Below are 27,124 nucleotides of genomic sequence, written 5' to 3'. Positions count from 1 at the left end.
TTGGAAGTGATATTCGGTTCGAAAACAAGAAATTCTGTTTTGAAAGTAGCGACTACAAGACGGATTTCATTCAGTCCAGAGCAAACAACATCAACGGCATTCTGAAGTACCTCAAGATTATCAGCCAAGACAAGAACCTTCTCCAACCTTCATCTGACTATGAGGCTTAGAAATAAAAAACAACAATAGGTTTTATTTGTAGCTTTAAGACTTGGTTGGTAAAGCATATATTGCAAATATTTTTATCTATTACAGACTATGAACTTTCTAACTTTACATTATTTTTTCTTATTCTGTAATACCATCTATTAAAGATGCAATCGAGTTACAGCCTTTACTCGTATAGAATCTAAACGAAGCAAGGAAGGCTGTGGAATATAGATGTAAAATAGCTATTACTTGAATTGGTGGATCTCCTTAGCCGAGTTTCTGGTTGGCAACCTCATCTAAGATTTGGTTTTTATTTTTTCTGGTAGTTAATGAGCAGGGCGAGTGTGAAGTCCATTTCTGACACAAATGAATGTTAAAATTTGGATTCAGGATCCAATTCTGACTAGGCTATAGAGGTAAGTTTGATATTTACTCCTCTTTCTAATATGCAAATATATAACCCGAATTGGTGTATATAGGGCTGGGGGGTTAATTTTATGGTAAAATTCTAATCCATTGACTTTTTGCTATCTTGGAAAGTTGTTGGGCTAGAGAATTGAAACTTTCAGGGATGTGTCTACAGGCTAAAGTATATCCCAGGAAATTATTTTGAGATCCCTAACTATACCCCTTCCCCCTCCTCTATATAATGCAGTTTTTTTGCATTACAGCTTATATTTTCGTCAAATTTGATCCTATATTACTATTAAAAGTGTAAATCCTTGCTTACCTTTGAAAAATTCAACTTTTCACTGTTTTTTAAGCTACTATATTCCATAATTACTCATAATTACTTCACCTGCATTGAGAAACAATTATCACCTTTTATGGTATAGTTCAAGACTGGAATGAAGGTATTTAAACCCATAAACTCTTATCTTTAAAGGGCTTTTGACAGGAGTAATACAGATAAGACTTTGAATTTTTAAGGGACTTCTCACTCAAAATTATGATTCTTTTCTACAATTGGGTAAGGTTATTATGTTATATTAATTTGAAAAAATTAGAAAGATGTAGGCTATTTGTAACTTACAAATGGGTGATCAGATCTTAATGAAGTTTGGTATTTAGAAGGATATTATGTCTCAAAGCTCTTATTTTAAATCCTGACCAGATCTGGTGACATTGGGGAGTTAGGGGTGGGGGAACCTAAAATCATGGAAAACGCTTAGATTGGAGGGGTCTGGATGAAACTTGGTGGGATAAATAAGCAGAAGTCTTACCGATCTCTCTCTCTCTCTGTCTCTCTCTCTCTCTCTCTCTCTCTCTCTCTCTCTCTCTCTCTCTCTCTCTCTCTCTCTCTCTCTAAGTTGAAGAAACTTTTCATACTTATTTTTTCATTGTTCTTTAAAAAAATTCTAAGAAATCCTGCACCCCCTTCATGGAAATCTTTTTCCCCATGACAAATTCCTCCATGGAAAACTCCCCCCACATAACAACCCCATCCCCTCAACCCCTCCCCCAGCCAAAAACATCCCCCTGAAAGTGTCTATACACTTCCCAATAACCATTACTATATGTAAACACTGATCAAGGTTTTTAACTTGCAGCCACTCCCACAGGGACTGTCGGGGAGTAAGTTGTCCCCAAAGACATAGTTATTAGATTTTTCGAGTATGCTGAATAAAATGGCTATCTCAGATTTTGATCCGGATTTGAACTGGGAGAAAAATGAGCAAGGGAGGGGTCCAATTTTTTGATCACTTAAAAAGGGCACTAAAACTTTCAATTTCCATTAGGGTGAGCCCTCTCACAACATTCTAGGAGCACTGGGTCGATACAATCTCCCTTGGGGGAAAAAACAACAAATAAACATGCATCAGTGATCTGTCTTGTGGCAAAAAATGCAAAATTCTACATTTTTGTTGATAGGAGCTTGAAACTTCTACTGTAAGGTCCTTTGATATGCTGAATCTGAAGGTGTGATTTTTGTTAAGATTCTATGACTTTTAAGGGGCGTTTCCCCCTATTATCTAAAATAAGGCAAATTTTCTCAGGCTCGTAAGTTATGATGGTTAAGTCTAAACTTAATGAAACTTATATATTTGAAATCATCATTAAAATGCAATTCTTTTGATGTAACTATTATTATAAAATTATATTTATTAGTTTTGGTTACTATTGAGCTGGGTCGCTCCTTACTACTGTTTGTTATCACAAACTGTTTGATTTGGTCTGGTTTTTTTTTCTGTTATTTATATTTAACATTTTAAATGGTACAGAACAAATAGAATTCACAAACTTTTGCATAGTAGATTTATTTAGATTAACGTCCACCTTCTGACCAAAGTAAGTTTTTGATATATATACAAAAATCACACATCAGATTCAGCGTATCAGAGAACCTTGTTGTGGAAGTTTCAATCCCCAATCTATAAAAACGTGGATTTTCGAAAAAGTCAATGGATTAGAATTTTACCAATTTTATCTCTGACTCAAATGCATGCTAAAATTGGATTCAGGGTGCATTTCTGACTATATAGGTAAGTTTATTTCTTAACCACCTGAATAGGCTATTAATATAAACCTTATCCAAAAATATACCAGATTTGTTTTTATTTTTTTATTCAACTTAATCTTGACAAATCAGTGTTTGTGAATTATAAAACTTTTATAAAAAGGACTTATAATGAAATAATAAGTTTGAAAAAAATGTTGTAACTCATTTTTATTTTCAGAAAATATAGGATGACATTATTATTTTCTAGGGTCCTAAAAGGGCTTAAAATTGAATTTGCAAGAAAAGCAATTATTCTGTTCAGAAAGGACATAAAAATTGCATCTAGTGATATCTTCATTTTATTTTTAGGTCAATAATATGAATAGTAAAATTCTAGTTTAGTGAATTCTTGCTATCTCACAAAGGGGTTAGGTTAAGAAAATGAAACTTTCAAGGATGAGTCTACAGGCTAAAGTATTTCCTGGGAAGATATTTTGAAGTACCTACCTCCACTTCCTCTCCCTTGAAAGGGTCCTCACCTATGAGGACCTTTAAAGATATGTGTGTTATAAAAGTGAAACCTTGCAAAATAGATCTTCTGCTTGAATAAAGTACAACAAAATTCTTTTCAGCTTCAAAACTTTGCTCAATCCCAATTTATAAGGTTATAAAGATATGCATTTCCTAAATTTTGAAAAAAAAAAAAACATTCATATGGCTCAAAATTCTACTCAAATAACAGGAATTGCCTTTTCAGAACTAAAGGCTGAGAAAGCAATTGGTAACTGAAAATTTAGGTAAAATGTTGTTTTGTCAAAATTTCATTAGGTATAGACCTGTCATACAGCCAAATTTCAGGGCCCTCTAGAGAGAGAAAGAGTAGAGGTGGGTACTTTAAAATACCTTCCTGGGGTATAAGCTACTTTAGCCTTTAGACCCATTCCTGAAGTTATCATTTTCCTAACCTAATCCCTTTCTGAGATAGCAAGAAGTCACTAAACTAGAATTTTACCCCATGCCTTTTTCCCTATGTAATCAACCTAAAAAGGCAGATGTATGCTCAAAGCCACATGCAATAGTTTTTATTTTTGACCCAAGTGTTGATGAGAAAAGAACACAAAACAAGAGTAAAGATAGTCTAACTAATAGCCCAGGGTACAAATCAGGGGAAAAAATTAGTAAATATATAGACCTGCATACTCATAGTAAAACAATGGTAAAAACACCAAGGGTGATTTGGCTAGGAAGATATTATAAACATCATTTGGTACCTTATTCAATTGAACCATGGTGCAACTCAGCCTCATTTAACTGACCCCCTGTACAACTGAACTACATACTCACTTTTTCAGTATTCTGCAAATATGAGGCAACATTATTGGGTGAAACACAAGTTAGAATCTTTAAATATTCAACCTTGTTGAAATTGTTTGTTTTTAAAAGTTGTGATGTATATAAGCCTGTCTATATGATTAATAAAAAAACTCTGTTTTTTGTGTCCACAAAACCAAAGGAAATTGGATGTCACAAACCATTAAATCTAGATTTGATTCTTTTTTTTATGTCTGTTTATGTTTTATGTATTTGCCCTGTCACTGTCAGAAAATACCCCCCCCCCACACACACATATACACACACACAAAAACTTGGAAAATAACCACCACCTCCCTTCCTGTGGCTGTTTGGTTTCCAGTCACTTTTGACTTATAAGAAGGGGACTAGAACTCACAATTTCTGATTGAATGAACATCCTCCAAATTTCTACAACCATGAGGAAGAGATAGGGATAAGGAATGGTCAATCCCTCTCCTATATGGTATGAATTCTGGTCATGTTGGGGTTCAATTTTACTCTTTACTTTCATAATAGCAACATAGACCAGAAACCAAGAGGGATTGAATATCAATTTCATATGTTTAATATTCTAAAGGTTTGTGTCTACTCCCCCACCAAAAAAAAGCCTCCAAACAAAAGTCCTGAATACAGTTCTGGGGATTTTGTATCAATATCTATCTGCACCCTCCCCATCTCTCTTCCTTAGAACTAATTCTGTATTTATCTGAAGGCTCATTGAGAGTTGGGAGATTTTGGTATCAAAATACAACCTTTGAGACATCCTTTCCTCCCTAACTGCAAAAAAAAAAAAAAATAATCATAGAACCCCATTGTACCTCATCCCCATCTCCACCTCATGGTCATAGCAACTTTGAAGGATGCTTGTTTGATGAGAAGTTGAGATTTCTAGTCTTTTTTAAGTCAAAAGTGATTGCAAACCAACCAGCTGCTAGGGGGGGGGGGCAGGGAGGTATTTTCAGCAGGGGAGTAATGCTAAGGAAATTTTTGAGGCTGAATCATATACAAGAAATTTTACAATGGGGGGGTCGATAGGGATAGAACTGTCTAGAGGGAATTTTACAGGGGGGGTGTATGTGGGAGAAAATTTTCATTGAAATTTCCTGTAAGGGGGGGGGGTAGCAGTGTTTGAATAACAATCAGAAATTAAAGGAAAAACAACAGGTTTCTTTTCAACTGAAAATAATGAGAAATATTAGAATGAACAGATATTGTTCTATATATGAAAAGGCTACCCCCTTCCTCAATTCCTTGCTCTTTACACTGAAGTTTTACTGTTGTCCCAATTTTTTAAGAATGGCTTCTGAAACACAGGGGTTGTTCAGTTAGGATAGTATGCTTTTTGAAAGTGCTAAAAGCTTTAGCATAAAGATCAAGGTATTGAGGAGGGGGTTAACCTCTTCATATGCAGAATTTATGTTTTTTATAACTTTTAATGTTGCTCCTTACTTTCAGTTAAAAAAAGTTTTGTTTTCATTTAATGTCATAAATGGTAGCCTTTTTTTTTAATCTATCGTACCGGAAGTACATTTATCTGAGACCTCTAGTTACATTTTCTTCAATATATTGAAGAAAATGTAATTGGAAACTGTAATATAATTGTTGGTATTGATATGCACATATGCAGGTTTTAACTGTTTAGACTCATAATTATTTGGGTATTATTCACTGAAAAAGATGCTAGATGATTAAGTATTGATGATTAAATATCAAGGAGGGCTCTTATTGAATCTGATTATAGCATAACATTTTGGATTCCCATTGAAGTTGGTATTTCAGAGTTTCTAATCTTCAAAGTTGCAAATTCAAAGCTAAAACTGCAATATAGAAGCACAAAATCAAATAAATTCCGAACATATTTCACTTCTGGTAGACATGTCACTCTGTGTTGTAATTAGGATCATGCAAAGATTCTTAGTGTCTAATCATTAGTCAAATATCTTAATCATTATTTCATTTCCCTTCCCTTTGTCCAATGAAACTCCTCAAGGTGCTCAACCATTTCCTCTTTTTTGGTTATTGTTAAAAGCCATGCTGAGAAAGTTCCTGGTAGATAAAAATTATTTGATGACCTAAAAGCCATAAAGCACATAGACATCATAAATGATACATTAGACTTAGACACGAGAGTCAACTTAAAACCACAATATTGTTGATTAGTATCCTTAAATCCTCACCCCCTTTTCTAAGGCCAATCCCCCTGGAAATGTTACATGTCAAACCATCAACCACAGAGCTAGCTTTTCTTTTTCCCTCCTTAAACTCCCTCATAGGTCTAGCAGCCATGCTAAGTCTGTTTCATCTTCTGCAAATAAATCCTTTGGTACCATAAAAAGAACCATCTCGAGCTGACAAGAATTTTTATGAAGTTATTTAAGGTGCTTGTACAACCACGTCTGGAGGTCAGAATGTCATTGGCAGCCCCTTTAAAAAAAAGAAAAGAAGAAGTTGCTTGAGCATGTCCAGTGTCGTGCCACTAAGATGGTTTGGAGCGTGAAAAAATTTTCATATGAAGAAAGACTACGTTGTTTGAAGCTGCCAACAATGACATGCCAAAGGAAAAGGGGTGATATGATTTTAACCAAGAAAATCCTTTGTAAAAACACACTTCCTGGTCTCTTTGCACAGCCTTGCATTATGGTACTAGAGTACATTCAATGAAGCTCCCCATGCAGCATTCTACAAGTAGACATAGAAGTCGTTTCTTCAGCCGAAGAGTCATCAATCTGTGGAATCAACTGTCTGAGGAAAGAGTTTCTGCAACTTCAACTGACATGCTCAAATCCCACCTTGATATGGAATGGCTCTGCCCGGAGTTCCTTTACAATTGGGAAGCTGCAGATTCTAGATCAATAACCATAAGCTACACCAAACGAATTTTTTTCGTCACTGGACCATCACAAGGATGGAAAATCCTTATATCACTCCAAGCTGTGATTTAAGGTACTAAAGAAGTGTGCTTCCAATTCTCTTTCTGCTCTGTTTACACTATACCCAAATATGCTTGTTCTATTGGCTACTCTGGTATTTCAAGGGAAGAGTCAGCTCCCTGAATAACATATATATAGTGTAAACTCCCATATTCTGCCTAAAAAAAAAAAAAAACATAAAAAAGCAGATGAATTATGTTTTGCCTTCATTTTTCAAAAACTATAGTGGCTTACTAAACACTCACAAAGAAAAGACCCCCCCCCCTATTCAGGCTCAACCTGTGCTGGAATATGCTTCCTCCAACAGTCAAGTCATCTGCTGCTGCAAAATCAATGAGGAGTTCATTATTCTTATTCTACTTCTCAATACCATGATACCCCAATGCTTAGAGGTAGTAATCTTGGTCATTGCCAACCTTAGTGTTGGAATCTTTAATGAAACATTGTATAGGCCACAAATCATAAAAATATTAGAAAGGGTATAAGGTCTTTATAATTCTTTTGTGAAGATGCATAAAGGGTATCTTACAAAATATAGAAGAAGGGATGTTTTCTTCTTTTCATGAACCCCCCCCCAAAAAAAAATAAAAAAAATAGGAGGATCAAGGCTTGGATCATAACATTAACTACTACTACTACTACTAATAACTCACTGCAGCACCAAGCCGCCTGAGGCCAACACAGCTACGCACGCTCCTCCTCCAACCTAATCTATTTAAAGCCTCCCTCTTTACACCCTCCCAGGAAGTTCCCATTTCCTTTAAATCCTTATTTATGACATCCTCCCAACCCAGACAAGGACGACCTGCTTTCCGTGTAGCCCCAGACGGTTGGCCAAAAAGGACAATCTTCGGTAATCTGTCATCCTTCATCCGTAGAACGTGGCCTAGCCATCTCAACCTTTCTTTCATTATAGCCCCAGAAAGCGGGATTGAACCACACTTTTCGTACAACCTACTGTTTGAAATACGGTCAGTCAGCCGGGTACCCAGAACAATCCGTAGGCAATTTCTCTGGAAAACATCTAGTAAATTTTCATCTGCTTTTCGGAGTGTCCATGCTTCAGAGCCATATTTGACCACTGTCATCACTGTAGCTTCCAATATTCTAATCTTGGTTTGTAGGCTTATCTTTCTATTCTTCCAAACTTTTTTTAACTGTGAAAAAACACCCTGAGCTTTAGCTATTCTACTTTTAACATCTTCACTGCTCCCACCATCTTTACTAATAATGCTACCAAGGTAACTGAAGCTCCCAACCTGATCAATCTTTTCGTTACCTAAGGTCACCTGTTCATCTTCACTTATTCCTAACCTTAGTGACTTAGTCTTCTTAACATTAATTTTCAAGCCTATTTTAGCACCCTGAACTCGTAAAACCTCTAAAAATTCATTCATTTTGCTCACACTTTCATCTAATATGCTTAAATCATCAGCATAATCTAAGTTCAGGAGCGTTCTTCCTCCCCATTTGATTCCATGGTCTCCAATTGCCTTTCCTGTGCTCCTTAAGACGAAGTCCATCAAAATGATCCATATAAAGGGGGATAGAACACAACCCTGCTTAACTCCTGATTTAATACAAAACCAGTTGCTAACCTCATTTCCTACCTTAACCGCAGCAGTATTATTCTCGTACATAGCGCAAATCACTTTAATGTATTTTCTGGTATACCATATAACGATAAGACCTTTGTTAACGCTGTTCTATCAACAGAATCGAAAGCTTGCTCATAATCGATAAAACTAAGGACCAAAGGTGTTTGACAACGAAGGGACTTCTCAATTATTAACCTAAGAGTGAAAACATGGTCGACACATCCTCTACCTTTTCTAAAACCGCATTGTTCTTCCCTTAAAACTTTATCTACAGCATGTCTCAGTCTAAAAAGTATCATATTACTCAGTAATTTGCTACCTACAGAGACCAGACTAATGCCTCGATAATTCCGACATTCACTCTTGTCACCTTTCTTATACAGTGGTTTAATTAAGGTTTTCCTAAAATCATTGGGTACTTCCCCTTTTTCAAAAATCATGTTCATAATCTTCAGTAGCTTATTCCTAACCTCAGAGCCACCATATTTAAGGAACTCATTAATCATACTATCAGCACCTGGGGCCTTATTATTTTTTAATCCTTCTAGTACTGTCGCTAATTCTTCCTCACTAAACAAATCTTCCTTCACATCCAAGGTATCACAAACTTTTTCATTTTCATCTATATCTTTTCCTGCAACTGTATCTCGGTTTAGCACATTCTCAAAATGTTCCACCCATCTTTCTTTAACTTTTTCCTTATCACTAATTGTGACCCCATATGTACTTCTAAAACTAAAAATCGGTGTTTTCTCCATTGGTATCTTGTGTAAAGCTTCAAAGAGTGAATAAAACTGTAAATTGAATTTCTATACTCAAGTATAAGAAAGCATCTGTGTAGTAATCTATAGTGTGCTTGCATAATTTCTTGGTGCAGAATAAACCACAAAAAAGAGTTTCTATGTGGTTTGACACACTTGGTAGCAAGGATCCATGGTAAGACAGGAATTTTTTTATTTGTCATGATAAGAGTAACTCCTCATTTCCTTTTTGATTCAGTGTTTCTGAATATTAATTTTATCCATTGGTGGACTTCATGCCTGTCCATTTTATCTCTGACAAAGCAAGCAAGTCTAGGTTTGTATTTGACTATTTCTTTTATAACTTCTTCTATCTTTGACATTTGGGACAGTTTATGGATGTTTAAAATGAATATTTAAAATGATTTATCACTGTCAGAAATCCTCTCTAGGGGCAGGACAGTTACTACAAGTGGTAGCTGTCCTTAACTTAGGTTTGAGGTTTTATTTATTGGACATTTTTGTTTCATGTGCATGTCTTGTCTGTCTGGGGTACAAAACCACAGTCCAATCCTCAAACTTCATACTGACTTGAAATGGCAATCAGTAAGATAATCTACAGTTCTTGTATATCTATATATACAAAAATTAGTTGTTTGTCTGTTGACTGACATCATGACGTCATGTTTGTCGACTGACGTCATGTTTGTTGACTGACGAAATTACAGACCGGGACACCAGGACACAAATGACGACTGGGACATTCAAAGAGAAATTACAGACTGGGACACCAGGACACAAATAATGACCGGGACACAGGGAATATAAATGACGACCGGGACACAGGGACACAACTACAACGGGGACGCCGGGGGGGGACAGGGGGATATATAAATGACGACTGGGACACAGGGAATGTTCAATTAGCAATCACCATCAACAAAGCTCAAGGGCAATCATTATAATAATGAGGTATAGATCTGAATACGGATTGTTTTTCCCATGAACAATTATATGTTGCATGTTCAAGCGTCGGTAAACCTGACAATCTATTTATTTGCACAGACAATGGGACAGCAAAGAATGTTGTATATTCGCAAGTTTTACAAACATATATATATCTATCTATATTCACAGGTGGGACACAGGGACACAACTACAATTGCGCGTAACTAATATGGCGTGAAAAAGCTAAAAAAAAGAAAAAACCTAAAAAGAAAAAAACTTAAAAAAAAGGAAAAAAATAAAAAAAGGTAAAAAAATAAAAATGAAAAAAACACCAGGACACAAATGACAACCGAAACACAGGGAATATAAATGACGACCAGGACACAGGGACACAACTACAACGGGGACGCCGGGGGCACAGGGGGATATATAAATGACGACGGGGACACAGGGAATGTTTGATTAGCAATCATCATCAACAAAGCTCAAGGGCAATCATTAGAATAATGAGATATAGATCTGAAACGGATTGTTTTACCCATGGACAATTATATATTGCATGTTCAAGAGTCGGTAAACCCGACAATCTATTTATATGCACAGACAATGGGACAGTGAAGAATGTTGTATATTTGCAAGTTTTACGTAATTAAAAACATATATATATATCTATCTATATTCACAGGCGGGACACAGGGGTACAACTACAATAGCGCGTAACGACTTAAGTGCGGGGGGGGGGGGGGGTTGGGGGTTGCGAAGCGCCCCCACCAACTAGGTGTTGGGGCGGCATGAAGCGCCACCCCAACAGCTAGTAGTTTATAAGCTTAAACATATTCAATGTACTGTTTTGTATAGCCTATGAAGTTTTACAACAAATTATAAGAGAGTAGAGTAGAATAAGATTTTATATACAACAAGACATAAACACTGTTAATAAACGAAAACGCAAATGCCTTATGGCATACTTAAGCACATTACCTGTTATAAATGAAATGAAAAAATCATCATGCAGACTATATTTTCAATAATTTAAAAGGGTACGTCTTTGCAAAATAAAACAAGAGAAACAATAGCAACCTTACACTATGTTTTCCCAGAATGAAACAAGAAAAAGAAAACAACCTGACACTATAATGTTGCAACTTGTTTCTTTGAAACATTAGAAAATATACTGGAAAACCCATATAGGTGTCTTACTGAAGCTGAACAATCAATTTTTTAAAAGTATCTTGTGCTTTATTTTGCAAAATTTGTACTGGTTTATAAATAGATACAAACATAGATGCCCAAACTGAAGTACAATAAAGGAAATAAGGATGAACAAGAGAAAAATAAACTGTCTTCAAAATATTTTGAGGAAAATGATGGTGTAACTGTGAAAGAAACCCAATATTTCTTGATATTTTCAGAAGCAGGATTTTAATATGTTCTTGGAAAGATAAATTTTCATCTAGAAAAATTCCTAGATACTTAAAATGGCAAACATATTTAAGTTTAATGTTATTCAGAAAAATAGAAAAAGAACTGCTTTGAACTATACCTGTATGTGAAAACAACATATATTGACATTTATTTTTATTGAGAACAAGTAGATTCCTAGTGAAAGTGTCACATTAAGGTCTAAAAATAATCTAGCCAAGTCAGAATGCGATCCTAAAAGTAGTCTACTATATCATCAGCAAGCATAATAACTTTAAACAGAGGTAAAATTTCAGGCAAATCATTTATAAAAAGAAGGAATAAGATAGGTCTCAAGACAGAGCCTTGAGGAACCACATGATATAGGAAAACAATTAGAAGGAATAGCACTTTCACAATTAAAGCACTCTAGCTCCCTATCAGAAAGATTCAATCTAAAAAAAAACTAACAGAACTTGATCAGAATACATATTGTTTTAATTTCATAAGATGCAAATGATGATCAACAGTATCAAATGCCTTGACAACACCAAGAAATATCGCCAAGGCACTTTGACTACTGTCAAGAGCATCTTTTATTTCAAGTAAAAGATCATGTACTGCCAAATCAATGACCTGACTTTAATAAATCCATATTAAGATGCATGTAAGATTTATTATTGAAAAGAAAATTATTAAGATGCCTATGTGCAAATTTTTCAGAAATTTTGCTAAAAACAGAAAGGAGAGATACACCTCTATAGTTTGAAGGGTTAGTGGAACTCCTACTTTTATAAAAAGTAATAACATTTGCCTTTTCAAGCAAATCAGGGAAAATTCCCTTAACTAAAGGTAAATTAAAAACATGTGCAAAGAGAGAAGAAATATTGGATTCTACTTGTTTGACAATTTGAGAAGAAAATCTAAAATCATTTGTAGTTGAATGGTTTTAAGTTTCAAAATAGTTTTCTTCACATCGTGATGAGTAATTTCGTAATACAGAAATAATTTACCAGAAGAGACAAAATCATCAAGATCAGGGTGCCCTGGAATTGACTTTACACTAGATGCCAGCCTAGATCCAGCAGTAATAAACTCAATCACCAAAAGTATTCATAATTATTTTACAGTCTGAATTATTTTTCCCATTAACTTTAAGACAATCAACACTAATACTTGAATATTGGTTTGGTTGACTCTTTTGATTAGTAAGGTTCCATGTCTTTCTCTTGTCAAATTTGTATTAGTCAAACCTATCTTTATAATATTTAGCAAACCTTACAGTAGAATTCAATTTATTCCTATAGGGATGATTATCTTGAAACAAATTCTCTGTTTTAACTGAAAAATAGTTTTCATACTTTTTATTTTTAACCCTAATTGACAAAATAATCCCATCAGAAATCCATGGATCATATTTCTGTAAATAATTCTTATGCTTAACTCAAGAAGAAGTGGCCATGTCTGTTAATAGCGACATTTGGCTAGCAAAACGCGAAAATGCTTCATTTACATTATCTGATCCAAAAACAGAAGACCAATCATTTACATTATCTGATCCAAAAACAGAAGACCAATCATTTACATTATCTGATCCAAAAACAGAAGACCAATCATTTACATTATCTGATCCAAAAACAGAAGACCAATCATTTACATTATCTGATCCAAAAACAGAAGACCAATCATTTACATTATCTGATCCAAAAACAGAAGACCAATCATTTACATTATCTGATCCAAAAACAGAAGACCAATCATTTACATTATCTGATCCAAAAACAGAAGACCAATCATTTACATTATCTGATCCAAAAACAGAAGACCAATCATTTACATTATCTGATCCAAAAACAGAAGACCAATCATTTACATTATCTGATCCAAAAACAGAAGACCAATCATTTACATTATCTGATCCAAAAACAGAAGACCAATCATTTACATTATCTGATCCAAAAACAGAAGACCAATCATTTACATTATCTGATCCAAAAACAGAAGACCAATCATTTACATTATCTGATCCAAAAACAGAAGACCAATCATTTACATTATCTGATCCAAAAACAGAAGACCAATCATTTACATTATCTGATCCAAAAACAGAAGACCAATCATTTACATTATCTGATCCAAAAACAGAAGACCAATCATTTACATTATCTGATCCAAAAACAGAAGACCAATCATTTACATTATCTGATCCAAAAACAGAAGACCAATCATTTACATTATCTGATCCAAAAACAGAAGACCAATCATTTACATTATCTGATCCAAAAACAGAAGACCAATCATTTACATTATCTGATCCAAAAACAGAAGACCAATCATTTACATTATCTGATCCAAAAACAGAAGACCAATCATTTACATTATCTGATCCAAAAACAGAAGACCAATCATTTACATTATCTGATCCAAAAACAGAAGACCAATCATTTACATTATCTGATCCAAAAACAGAAGACCAATCATTTACATTATCTGATCCAAAAACAGAAGACCAATCATTTACATTATCTGATCCAAAAACAGAAGACCAATCATTTACATTATCTGATCCAAAAACAGAAGACCAATCATTTACATTATCTGATCCAAAAACAGAAGACCAATCATTTACATTATCTGATCCAAAAACAGAAGACCAATCATTTACATTATCTGATCCAAAAACAGAAGACCAATCATGATCATCAATGAGCTTCCATTAATCAATTCTCTCTGTGAATCTTTATTCTTTCCCAAAGGTTTTTACTGACTTGGGGAGAATTTTGGGAAACATCAAAAAGAGCACTAACTGGGAAGTGGTCAGACAATATCACAAACCATTTTACTGCTCTCAATGAATGGAGACTGCAAAATATATTGTTCAGCATGATAATAGTGGCTGTTGTAAATCTAGTAGGCAGAGAAATGCTAGGTAGAAAACCTAATGCAAGCATATTTTTAAGAAATTTTCTGTTAACATTAGAATCTGAAGTTAGTAGGTCAACATTGAAATCATCCAACATAAGAACTATTTTTTTCACTCTGCCAACTTAACAAGTACTTGTTCAAAAACATCAAAAAATATCGCTGGATTACTAGAAGGAGGTATGTAACACCTCCTCCTTCTATTACTAGAAGGAGGAAGTGTCTACTGACGAAGCTTCAGGAGCAAGGGTCAGCTCAATCGGAGCTTTAGTTTGATCAACATCTCCAAGAAGTTTAGCGTTCTTAACCAAATCACGAGCAGAAGTGTTGATACCAGAAATAATAACTTCATCCAAAAGGGTACTTTGATTCATGTCACCCAGTTTGGTTTCAAGCTTTAACAATTTACCACTATCCTGGATTACATTAGATCTTAAGAACATTCAAACTTTCCGTGATCACATCAAACCATGACTGGAACTGCAAGTCAATGGCGTTGTACAAAGACTGATTCATAGTGTCCAAGAAATGATCTCTAAACTGTGAGCGAGGTACACCCTAGATTCGTGAAAACTCGTCCTGTATCTTTTTGCTGATTTCATCCTGAGTCCCATCTTACAGGCTACTTAATTCAATCTGCATTGATGAAACTGAAGCAAACACATCAGGCAATCTGTTTATGCCATCTGCTTATGATTTAACCACCTTTTGTACATTTTCCCTCTAATCTTTTAGGGCATCAGCATGCTTTTGCACATACAGCCAAATGTTTTCCAATGTCACAACCTTAACTTTACCAGTGCTGTAATAATTAACTTTGTAGTTATAGTAACCGTCCTTAACAGGTATCCCTGTCTTTATTTTCCCTGGCTAAAGTTTATAATATCTGAACTGAGCATAAATATAATCACCTGCTTGCATACCTTGCGAGTAAACTGAAATAATGGGGATAGCACTAATTGCGTTCATACTGTTTGACAGCCAAATGATTGAGTCTGGGTATAGTGGCTAATTTTGTTGGCATATTCTTTATATTCCCCCTCTAAACTTTATTTTTGCCCCTATGTTTAACTGGTCTTCTATTTACCTTCTATCTATTGTACTAAAAATGCTGATTTTTATAGGACAAATTGATGCTAATTCAATTTTCTGAAAATGCAATGAGTGAAAACTTAACTATAATTCAACTACAGAAAACGAGCACGTAAAATTTGCAAAGGATTCTCTCAATACGGGTATTTTACAATTAGGAATATATTTTAACGTATATTTGATTGAAAAGCATGTTTGTAGTAGTTTATTTTCTAATAGGTCTATAAAGTCTGTTTTCTGTCCCTATCCTTTGGAGAAAACCCTGCTTCCACAGCCTCATTGTATCATTCAGTTGGGCCTTTCGTGGGTAACCAAAAATAATCAATGCAAACAGTATTCAACGTTGATCTTAAGGGTTATTGCTCTTTGAAAAAACTATAAACTGTTTAACAACATAGGAATACACTGGAGATTGTAAATGCATTCTATATTGTTTGTTTTTTGTGATGAGATTTTTTGGACTGTTTAGTCTTGCTACGCATTTCTTTATTGGTCACTTCCTTATTTTAGTATATTTGCTGGCGTGAATGTTTAATAAGTTTGCCTATGCTTGCACATAGTCTCCATCCAAGTGGGAGTCCTGGGACCTTCTTCCTGCCTAGTTGTAACCATTCTAAGTATTGTTCAGTCTTGAAAAGGCGCTGTTGGCTCCTAGCCAAATGTAATCCCTCTTCTCTTTTAAGAGGGATTCTTCTCTTTTAATAAAATCTTTGATCTAGGATCCTAGGAAGTTAAAAGACTGTTGCCATCCATGTTTTGCTTTAGATGTTTTGATCTAGATTTGTTAGGAGTTTCAGAAACTCATCTCCCAAGATAAAGGAATTTTGAATTGGGTTATAGGTTTTATTCTATTAGTATTTTTTAAATGCAGGGAACAGGACTGAGGATGCGTGAGCAAGCTTTAAGTCTTGGTTAGGTTGGAAAGCTGTTCATAGTAAAATACTAGTTGCATATTCGTGACTAAGTTTACTCGTTTTGTTTGTTCATCCTATTTTTTTATGCATTAATACTTTTGCTTTTTCATTTTTACAATCTTATCAAGTAACTGTTTTTCCTGATATTCAGTTAATAATTATACAAGCCAGCAAAAAATGTTTTAGATTTTTGTAACTGATTTTAATATATTTGTGCATGCTAATGTTTCTTTTCTTGTGCGTTGGCCCTATTATCAGTCTTCTTTTTGTAACAATTGGCTCAATTATATGCTTTTGGTGTCAATTTTTCTTTTCTTGTCATTTTACTGGCTTTTTCTAAGATACAAATTCTAGGTTTATGACAGACAATTTTTAGCCTAAATATCTTGTCTTATATTATCTAAATAAATTTAAATTGGCTCGACAGTAACTTAGTCGTCAGCAATAAAGGGCAGGTTATAGCATATTTTAGTTGCTCTGTATGTAAACAAACGTGTTTCAGGGTGCTGTGCTCCAAATTTCGGTACAAGTAGGGATACATGACATTGAAGCTCTAGTCAATTTGCTATAGGGAAGAAAATGAACAATGACAATTCACTGCTGTATTTCTGCAAGCACAATAAACTAGCAATAATCAACGCAGATTATAACGGGTCATAAATTGAATTACATATGTTTATTTCAGAATAGCTTTTGTAGTTTTTGATAAAAATAATTCCAAACTAAATGGTGTTGTTTTTTAGTCATAGTCCAAAGGCATTCTATTAGACACAATAATAAAAATAAAAAACAAGCATGAATGAATGGCTTAGTTCTGCAAACCACCTTCACTAGCTTCTTCTTCTTCTGTTAACTAATGAGTTGGCAGCAGGGTGTAGAATATGTTGCTAGGGGCTAGCAAGAAGAAATTCCCCAAAACTTATTGTTTAATGCAAATTGTTGATTTCTTATGGTGTTAATCTTTAAAAATTGAAGATCAGATTTATAATCAACAAGTTTTTCTCCAATGATGATTTTAGCTGCTGTTTTATGTACTCCTTTTGCAACATCAGTTAGGTAATGATATTGAGAATCTGAGACCACTGGATAAGGCATACATATTCTAATAGGGAATGTATATGTGTTAGAAATGCCATTTTTAAGTTAACTAACTCACGCAGCAATATTCAAATTGAAGACTTAAGTCCATTGCAGCACTGAAATTAACTCTTAGGACTGCAGCTGAGAAAGCAAGCAAATACCAGCGAGCCGGGATAACGAAATCTTGTTTTATGCTAAATCTTAAAGTTCCAGTTTCGGTGTAGTTGATTTATGAACTATGTGTACTTGGATCTTCTTCGAATTCTGCTAAAAGATCAGGGTTGAAGTGAGGGATAGCTAGGATTTTGTACACTATGAATTTAAAGAGTGGAGGGAGGTCGTTAACGTGTTTAAATTGGTCATCCTTGTTATCTATGACATAATTACTGTAGGGAAAAGTAGATGGGCTAAGTTGGTACATTGAGGGGCTCCACATGTTATCTCAGCCAAGTCAAAGTCAATGTCAATCTGGAAAAAGGTTTAGACTTGGTGGTATCAGGAACAAAAAAAAAATTAATATGAAGCAGTAATATATCTTTACAAGGGCCTGTTCTTTTAAAATAGGTAACAGCAACAATATTCTTAATTAAATGAAATTCCGAGGTGGGAAAAACCCAATCAGCCCCCTTCCCTATCTCACTGTCCAATCGCTTCGTATCGCATTAGTAAAAAAAATGTATGTTTTTGCAGCGCATTGATTGAATATTCTAAGTTAAGCTAATTTCTAGCACTGCTGTTTTGCTTGAAAATATATACCATAGCCAAATCCAGAGGTCAACTATATGTACCATATATGTGGAGGTCGACTATATGTACCATAGTCAAATCCGGAGGTCAACTATATGTACCATAGCCAAATCTGGAGGTCAGCTATATGTACCATAGCCAAATCCGGAGGTCAACTATATTAACCTCTGATATTAACTGTTTGTCTACAATGAATATTTCAATCATGGAAGTTAGGCAAGCTGTTTGCTGTTTAGTGCATAAAACTTATTATAAATGTAGAGATTTCCTGCATGTGCTCCAGCAAATGATAATGCTCTGAATCTTCTTGTAAAAAAGAGGAAAGAAATTGCCAGAACCGACTAGGTTGAATGAATTTAGTCATATTTTGTTTTTCAGTTGTGTAAAAGAACTGAAATTTTTAGCTCTTTTGTGAAGTCTCCTTCTTTTGAATATTTTGTCTCTTCCAGGTATATTATGGACAAGTTCTTGTCAGGAAACCAGAATAATTTTCTACTCAGTCGTTCATCTCAATCTTCTGATTCACCAAGCCCAGGAAGTCAACTCACTATTACTCGCGTTTTCCCTCCTAGACATTCACCTATGCCACCTTTAGCTCCTCTTCACATGCTCCATCCCCCAACTTCTGACTTTGAACGAAGTCAGTCATGGCCAAGTATTGACAGGTTTAACCAGGATTCTCAAAGAAACAGTTTTTTAAGTCAGAATTTGACTACCCCACCGCCATTAAATCATTCTACTAGTGTTATGCCGTCAGTAAGCCCACGATCTTTTGCTAGTGACATAGATGAACCAAGTAGTATACTAAAATACGGGATTATTAGCAGAGCAGCGTCGGTCATGCAGTCTTCTCGACATATAGGTATTGAACATCCTAAAAAGTCTAACGACTTCTTGTTTCCGTCTCCTAAAGAGCGCCCACCAAGCGCTTTTTCGCCAAGGGCTTTTTCGCCTGGTGGGTTTTCTGTTGCAAGTCCTTTTTCTCCTAGTGGTGGTTTTAGTCCTGGTTCGTTTTCACCAGGTTCAATTGCAGAAACCTATTACTATGGTGCTGCGAGTAAACATGGAACAGAACTGGAGGAACAAACTGTCCCACTTAAACTTAAAGTGTCTCCAAAGCGCGAACTTGATTTTTCGGATCCAGATGATCAGCCCCGTGATTTAAGGAAACATAGTTTTTCTGAAAATTGGACTCCAAGTCCAGTAAATCCAACCAATGAATCAAGTGTTCCATCACCAAAGTTTCCCTATGGAGTAAGACTACCTCCTAAGAAAGCACGGTATGGTTATAATGGTCCCAATCGTTCACCAAGCTCTACTAGTTCATCTACATCAGATCGTCATGAATTGATGAAGCTTGATTCTCCTGCACCTTTACCAGTGCCTCTTCCCGCAAGTCCTGTCTCTTTACGAATACTTCGCACTACGGATCAGCCCATCCAATGGGCGGAGTCACAACTTAATCAGGAAAGTGATGATTTACCACCAGTTCAAATGCTTCCTGATTTTGCACCGCCATCAAAAGTTCTACACCATCATGCCACCCCTACAAAATGTGCTGAAGAAAATTGGCACAATGATTCGGAACGGTATTTCACTCAGACCAGTAACTTGCAGTCAAGCAGTCACCTGTGGAGTTCCCAGTACCTTCCCCCTACTCATGTGGAACAGTCGAATCCAGTATTATCTAGGAGTGAAGTATTTCAATCACCAAGTCAAACATCAAGTACTACAAATTGTCAAGAGAAACTAGTTAATGAGCATTCCAAGGTTGACACACCAAGACCAAAAAGGGGAAGACCTAAGAAAATGATACAGGTGGATCCAGGGGCCAATCAAGGGTCACCTCAAAAGAAAAGAGGCAAAAAGAAATCTGACTCTCATGCATCTGGTAATGAAGACGATGGCCCCTCTTCACCAGTTCCCCAAATGAAATTTGTACCCACTACAATGATCAGGGCTGGGAAATTTGAGATAAGCAAGAACATTCTCGATTTGATACTCAGCAAGAAAAAACTGGTAATGTTTTCTCTTTACTTTATCTACCGATCTGAAAGCAATTTTTTCTTTGGGCACGGGAAACATTCTAAATATTCGATGGCCTGTATGAATAACCTGATATAGGCTAATAGTTTTTTTGGCATAAAAACATATTAATGAACTAAATAAAAATACTAACAATATGTGTAGTCTACTCATTCACTTCTTCCTTTTGCTTAAACATGGACAGTACCATATTACATTTGCCATTCCCTGATCTTCAATATTATTGTCGTTTGTTTATATGAGCCATGACATATAGCTGGTGATGTTCTTCTGCAACTGAACTTAGTAGATCTATTAAATTTACTTCAAAGTTATCAGCTTTTCTTTGTTTTTGTTAAGGCCTTGCTTTTCTGAAACAAAGAAAAAAAAAAATCAAACCTTAACTCATCAGAAAACAGAATATTTGGTTCTTAGCTATTTTGTTGGTCATCATTTAACTTTTTACTCGCTATGTCTGAGAAGTATAGACGCGATGAGGTTATCTCAAAGCTAATCGTGATAAGACTAGCTCGAATTCTTTGTAGATTATTGGCCAGCACTACTAAACCTGATATTTCAAATTTGTGTGCACTTCTGCGTGAGACAAAGGGCCCAAGTATGAGAACTAAAGTGGGAAAAGTCTTAGTTATTTGATCACCAATAAACAGTCCTAAATAGATCACGCTTAACAATTAAGCTCCAAATAAAAAATTATTCAAAAGAAGACTCTTAAGAAAAATAAGAAAACAGAAAAATGGCCAAACAGAAAACGGTTTCAAAAACGTCTTTGTGTAACATACTTTATTTATCCTTAAAGCAAAGCCAATGTGAGTTTTTATTTTCAAATTTTTTTTTAAGTAGCTTAGGGATTCAATTTTTGGATGTGATTGCATAAATCTTTTCATTGGGCTCGTTGCTCAGCTCAAAATTTTATGTCAATTCAGTAAAAGTCTAATAATACTTTCAGGATATGCTATTTATCAAAAATTATCAATATTCCAACGCTTGCATACCTAATCTCCATAGTAGTCATAGATGCGGCAAATCTTTCATTCTGCTCTGTTCAAAGCGTCATTCTTTGCTTTCTCTTCTAAAGTTCCCAATTCATTTGAATACTTTCCTGTAAACCTCCGAGCCCATCAGAGGACTTTTTGTTTCGCCCCGGTGGGACTGGAATCTAGTAAAATTTTCGACCTGACCCTGGAAATCTTTCTTCCATTATAGACTCAGAGAGTGGGACCAAACCGCATTTTCTGTGAACCTTGTATTATATCCATCCACTCTTCGGACCCCCTCTGACAATGCTTCTGGAGAGTGTTTAGCACACATTCTTTAAATTTTGAAGTGCATATGTTTCAAAGGAATTGTGAGCAACTTCTTCCTATCCCATGTCTTCTTGTATCTTTTTTGTGTGTTGCCATTCTTTCAAACTTTTTGAAATGCAAAAAAACATTTTGCACCTTGCATATTTTACTTTTTGCACCTGCATTGTATTCATGTCCCTTACTGATTTACTACCTTTGCCAGTGAAACTACCACTTCGATATGTTTTATTGTCACCTAACACTACCTGGTCACCTTCTCTTGTTCTTGCGTTAGGTTACTTGCTTCTTTTAACTCAATGTTCGAAACCTATTTTCGCGCCCTTAACTGAAAACCTTCGGAATTCATTTATTTTACCAACACATTGACCATGGACATTCAAATCATTTGTATAACATCGATCTTTCCATATTACAATTCTGTCCTTGGCAACCGGAACTATATTTCCTTTTATGGAATCCATTACGTTAATTCATGCTGTCTAAAATAAGAGTTCTCCTTAACTCTTGACTTTACTACTAACTGGTCACTTCAATACATAAGCCTACTTATCTGATATAAAATCTGGGGATGATATCTTCTCGAAAGTATTTGTATATGCTGAAACAAATGCAAACGGTCTAGTAATCTAAAATCCAAAGGACAGGATGTCAGCATTGTTCTTGTATTAGTTATTTGATAACATCGTTATGAATAACTATTCGATTCAACCTTTTTTGGTCTCAGGAATCTTTCCCTAAAATCACTAGACTTTGTCTTAAGGAGCACAAGAAAGGCAATGGGAAACCAAAGAATCAAATGGAGGGGAAAAACTCTCCTGGACTAAGATTATGCTGATGATTTAAGCACCCTAGATGAAAATGTGAGCAAAATGAATGACCTTTAGAGGTTTTGCGAGTTCAGTGTGCTAGAATACGTTTGAAAATTAATGTTAACAAGACTAAGTCTCTAAGGCTAGGAACAAGTGAAGATGAAAAGGTGACGTTGGGTAACGAAAAGATTGATCAGGTGGGCAGCTTCGCTTACCTTGGTAGCATTATTAGCGAAAACGAAGGGAGCAGTGAAGATGTTAAAAGTGAGTAGCCTAGACTCAGGATGTTTTTTCACAGTTAAAAAATAGTTTGGAAGAATAGAAAGATAAGTCTGCAAACCAAGATTAGAATATTAGAAGCCTCAGGGATAATATCGGTCAAATATGGTTCTGAAGTAGGGGGGGGGGGCTCCAAAAAACAAATGAAGATTTGCTAGATGTTTTTCAGAGAAATTGTCTACAGATTGTTTAGGGTACCCGACTGACTGACTATATTTCAAACAGTAGGCTGTGCGAAAAATGTGGGTCAATCCCGCTTTCTAGGGCCATAATGAAAGAAAGGTTGAGATGGCTAGGGCACGTTCTGCGGAGCAGGTCGTCTTCGTCTGGGATGTGATTGGAGGATATCATAAAGAAAGATTTAAAGGAAACGTGAACTTCCTGGGAGGGTGAAAAAGATGGAGGCACGGTTTGGTGCTACGATGAGCTGTTAGTAGTAGTAATTAAATTTTTTTATAAAAACTGCATCTTTGTAGATAAGTTTTCTACGAAATTGTCACTGCTTGACACTCTTTCAAAATGGTTTGCCCATCCCTTCTGAATTTCATTCTGTTCTTTGTCGAAGTGGCATTCCTCTCTTTGACTGAAATTTGTCTAGACGGACTCCTTCCCTCAAATTGAATGGCATCTCAATGCGATATCTTACTATCATTACTATCTCTATCTTCACTTTATAGATCCTCAATAATTTGATACATAGCCTCTATTTCACGGCTTCTTAGTTCATGCTTTAATGCCTCTTATTGGTATGTCTAACCTTCCTCTAGACCCCTAACTTTGAGGTGAAGGGCCCACGTCTGGTGGCCTTATTGAAGCTATAGGCTAAGGTAGTTTAACCAGAACTGTAGAGTCAGGGTATGGGTTTTCATAAGTTTTGCTGAATGGAGTCGACCATGCCAATATGTATAAAGAAAATCACGTTAATTGACGAGATGACTGTATAAAGGCTTCCTATAAAAAAAAAAAAATACTAGGCCTTACAGATTTATATCTAATGACAACCAATATTTTTGTTTCTATTTTTCTTGGAAAAAAATGTCCATATTTACATATAGTGAAAATGACATTTAATTGACGAGGTCTCTGCACAGAGACTGTTTTCAGACCAAACTGAAAACTAAATGAAATGATACAAAGTAACAAAAAAATTGTTAATGATGATTCCCTTAGTAACACCATCCCATAAAGTGACCTCGTTTAGTGGTCTAGTAACTGCACTAGTTAGCTAGTAACTACTCCATTAGTGTTGTCAGCAACGACCGACTGTAAAACATTCAATAGTTTTCTACAATTATCTTGGTCTTGTATTATATACCTCACAGATACTTCGTGGGAAAAGTTCGTCTCTGTTCTATAAAGGTCAATGCTTTTTCATTAACATCCCTGCTGCTTTTTAGTTGTATCTTTAATGTTATAGGCTCTTATAAAAATTAAATAAATAAAAACTAGGTATTCAGATAAAAACAAACGACGAATTAAAACTTAAAATGAGCAGAGTAAGCTTATATATTTGTAGTGTATTTAATAAGTATGTCAGCCCCGCCATTGAATGAAATGTTCTACTTGGGGGTTTAGCTGAACTATAAAAGCAAAGTTTCGTCCTACGAATACTCTAGTGATTTTAAAATTGACTAGTCAATGGACTTAAATCATCACTGACAGCATTTAAGTCGAACTAAGTTGCCAGATGGCATTCTTAATTTTTTCTGTAGGTGACTGAACGGAGATTCTGATCAGAGTTTAGAAAACTGATAAGAGAGGAAACTCAACCTCGTCTCCAAGAAAATCACAATCTTGCCATTTAGAATTTGGGGAAGTCATGGTTATTTTAATAGCTTTTGCTCTACATGCTATCATAGCCCTAACTACTTTATAGCCAATCTCAATATAGTAATTTACCGAATTTCTGAATAAAATTTGCTCCTAGCCCTAAAGCTCTTTTATCAGCTTCCCATGCGCTTTAATTTCAGTTTAATGAGTACCATTTGCTATTTATTTTCCAAAAAAAAAACTATAAAATTTAATACAGATACGGGGTGTACAACCTATACTTTAAGTAAAGTACAAAACGATTGCACACAGTTGGTTTTGTTTTCGATTTTCCAATCAAATGTTGAAAAATACGGACCTAGGATAGAAGCCCATTCCCTGAAATTAGAAATAAATTTTCAGGGTAAAATGCCATTGACTACACTCTGATCTTACGTCTCAAACTTCGACCATCTCAATCTGAATATCATGAGGCTATTAAAAACTATAAATTATGCCGTATTTTGGTTTAAGTGATTTAAACTTAATGTGTGAGTTCAAACTTAAAATTAACCGTGTGACTGACCGTGTCAAACAACAATCTCTACGAAAAATGTGGTTCAATCCCACTTTCTATGGCTATAATGGCATGTTTCATAGATGAAGGATGACAGATTGATAAAGATTGTGCTTTTGGTGGGTGGGGGGGAATCCGTGTAAGTAGTACAAAAATTGGAAATAAAGGGGAAGGATTAACACTATACTATTCAGCGGACGTGTCTGGCTTGTTCACATTACCCCGAACTTACGCGATTAGAGCCTCGGTTGATTTATTTACAAGTTAACAACTAAGTAGATTTTACTTTTTTTTTGTAGTTCCTAGTTAACTTTAAAGGCTTTTTTTTGTACGAACGGATTCTTTCTATTTCCACTAATAAGTATTTACTGTTTCACTAAAAAGTTGACTTTGGAACTACTATTAAGAATTTTTCTGTAAAGAATTTCTGGCAAGAAATTTGAACTCGACAGCTCATGCTTTAGGAATGATTCAGATATTTATTAACTCGCTTATTTTAATACTGGAGTTCACATTTTCTTCTTGTAAAAGGAAACAAGAGGTGTAAAATTTTCACCAAGTGGTTGATTTTTTGTTAGTCTACTTCACTGTCTTGACTGTTTCAGGTCTCACCTTACTCAACCTGACGGTGTGTTCCTAATTTCTTGTACGGCTCACGCTTTACGAAAAATTAAACAAAAAAATATCGGGTTTTAATTTCAAAAAAGCTGTGAACAAGAAATAAAAACGAAACAACACTTTAATTTAAAAAAATATTCCGTATATTTCGGCCCCCTTTCCAGGAGCCTTTTTCAACGGAAAAAATGAAAAAGGCGAAAAACCATAAATATGTTTTAAAAAAATAATACAAAAAAAACAACAAAAAAACGACAACTAAACACACGAAGAGAAAAAATAAATAAGAACAACTTCCATTACAAAGAAACTTCCAGCATTTATGTTACAACATAAGACTAAAACCAGAGGAAATGTCTATAGTGAAACGATGTGTCACTCTCCTCTCAACATTCAGTGTGTAATGGGAATATTATAAACGGAACTAAAAAGTATTTACTGTTTCACTAAATAGTTGACTTAGAAACTACTATTAAGAACTCTTGATTAAAGAATTTCTGACAAGAAATTCGAACTCCTACAGCTCACGCTTTGGCCTCTTGCAAAATATGATGATTCATTTGGGTTTCCCAGATTGAATGATGCAGATGTTTATTTACTCCCTTTTTAATTTTACTACTGGAGTTCGCATTTCTTCTTGCGAAAGGAAGCAAGAGATGTAAAATTTTCTCAAAATGCTTGATTTTTTGTTGGTCTTTTTCTTTGTTTTGACTGTTTCAGGTCTCAACTTCCAGAACCTGAAGGTCTGCTCAAAATTTCTTATACGGCTCAAGTTATAGCAACTTCAAATTTTCTGCCAAACTTCCTGTTCAATTTACCAAAGCCAGGTTCAATTTACCTTTCTCAGTTCATTTTCTGGCAAATATAGAGATAAAAGCGAAAAAAGCAGACTAGTTAATTAATTAGGGTTCGTTAAATCGAATGCAACTTTTAAAATCAATTGGCCTATTTGAAACTATTAGAAGGTCTCAAAGTTTTTAATATTTTGTAACTTACTTTCTAATTTATCATTTTCTATTTCACTAGGGTTCTTTGCTTTCGTACCCATTTTGACTTAAATTAAGGCATTCTCCTAGCTTTTTTGTACAGTAATTTTGATCTTTTACTTTTCTAGTCCTTACTATCTTCACCCAAAGTCATGATGCTGGTAAGTCAGTTATCAAAGATGAGAAGTAGGAAGAAGTCATAAAATGAATTATTTGACATTAAAAATTTATATCTGTGTTTGTATTTCTGGTTTGTATATATGTGCTTTTTAAAAGAATCTGTCAAATCTTTTAAAAGTTATTAAGCCGGGAAATAAATTCTAATGACTAAATATCTCCTTCTACAGAGACGTGTTGTAAGATCTAGACAAAAATTTTTCAGGTCAGCCCTGGCTGACGAAAATGACCTGAATGCTAATCAATATTTTTTTAGTGGGATTCTTT

The 27,124-nt window shown here is 35.1% G+C and overlaps 2 protein-coding genes across 2 annotated transcripts; one reads left to right on the top strand and one right to left on the bottom strand.

The window, feature by feature from the left end:
• Positions 1-329: 329 nt before the first annotated feature.
• Positions 330-27,014, top strand: LOC136040759 (uncharacterized). The gene is made up of 3 exons (XM_065725079.1): positions 330-566; positions 18,765-20,334; positions 26,809-27,014. Exons 2-3 carry the CDS (start codon positions 18,772-18,774, stop codon positions 26,881-26,883), a joined length of 1,638 nt encoding a protein of 545 aa, XP_065581151.1. The 5' UTR covers positions 330-566; positions 18,765-18,771; the 3' UTR covers positions 26,884-27,014.
• On the bottom strand, positions 13,005-14,856 carry LOC136040685 (uncharacterized). Its single transcript, XM_065724983.1, has 2 exons — positions 14,710-14,856; positions 13,005-14,270 (listed from the first exon to the last, which is right to left on the bottom strand). Exons 1-2 carry the CDS (start codon positions 14,854-14,856, stop codon positions 13,005-13,007), a joined length of 1,413 nt encoding a protein of 470 aa, XP_065581055.1.
• Positions 27,015-27,124: the final 110 nt, after the last annotated feature.

The sequence above is a fragment of the Artemia franciscana genome, chromosome 21, assembly GCF_032884065.1.
Source record: "Artemia franciscana chromosome 21, ASM3288406v1, whole genome shotgun sequence".
Lineage (NCBI taxonomy): Eukaryota > Metazoa > Arthropoda > Branchiopoda > Anostraca > Artemiidae > Artemia > Artemia franciscana.
The sequence above is the reverse complement of the archived record's forward strand: the minus strand, read 5'-3'. Positions and strand labels throughout refer to the sequence as shown.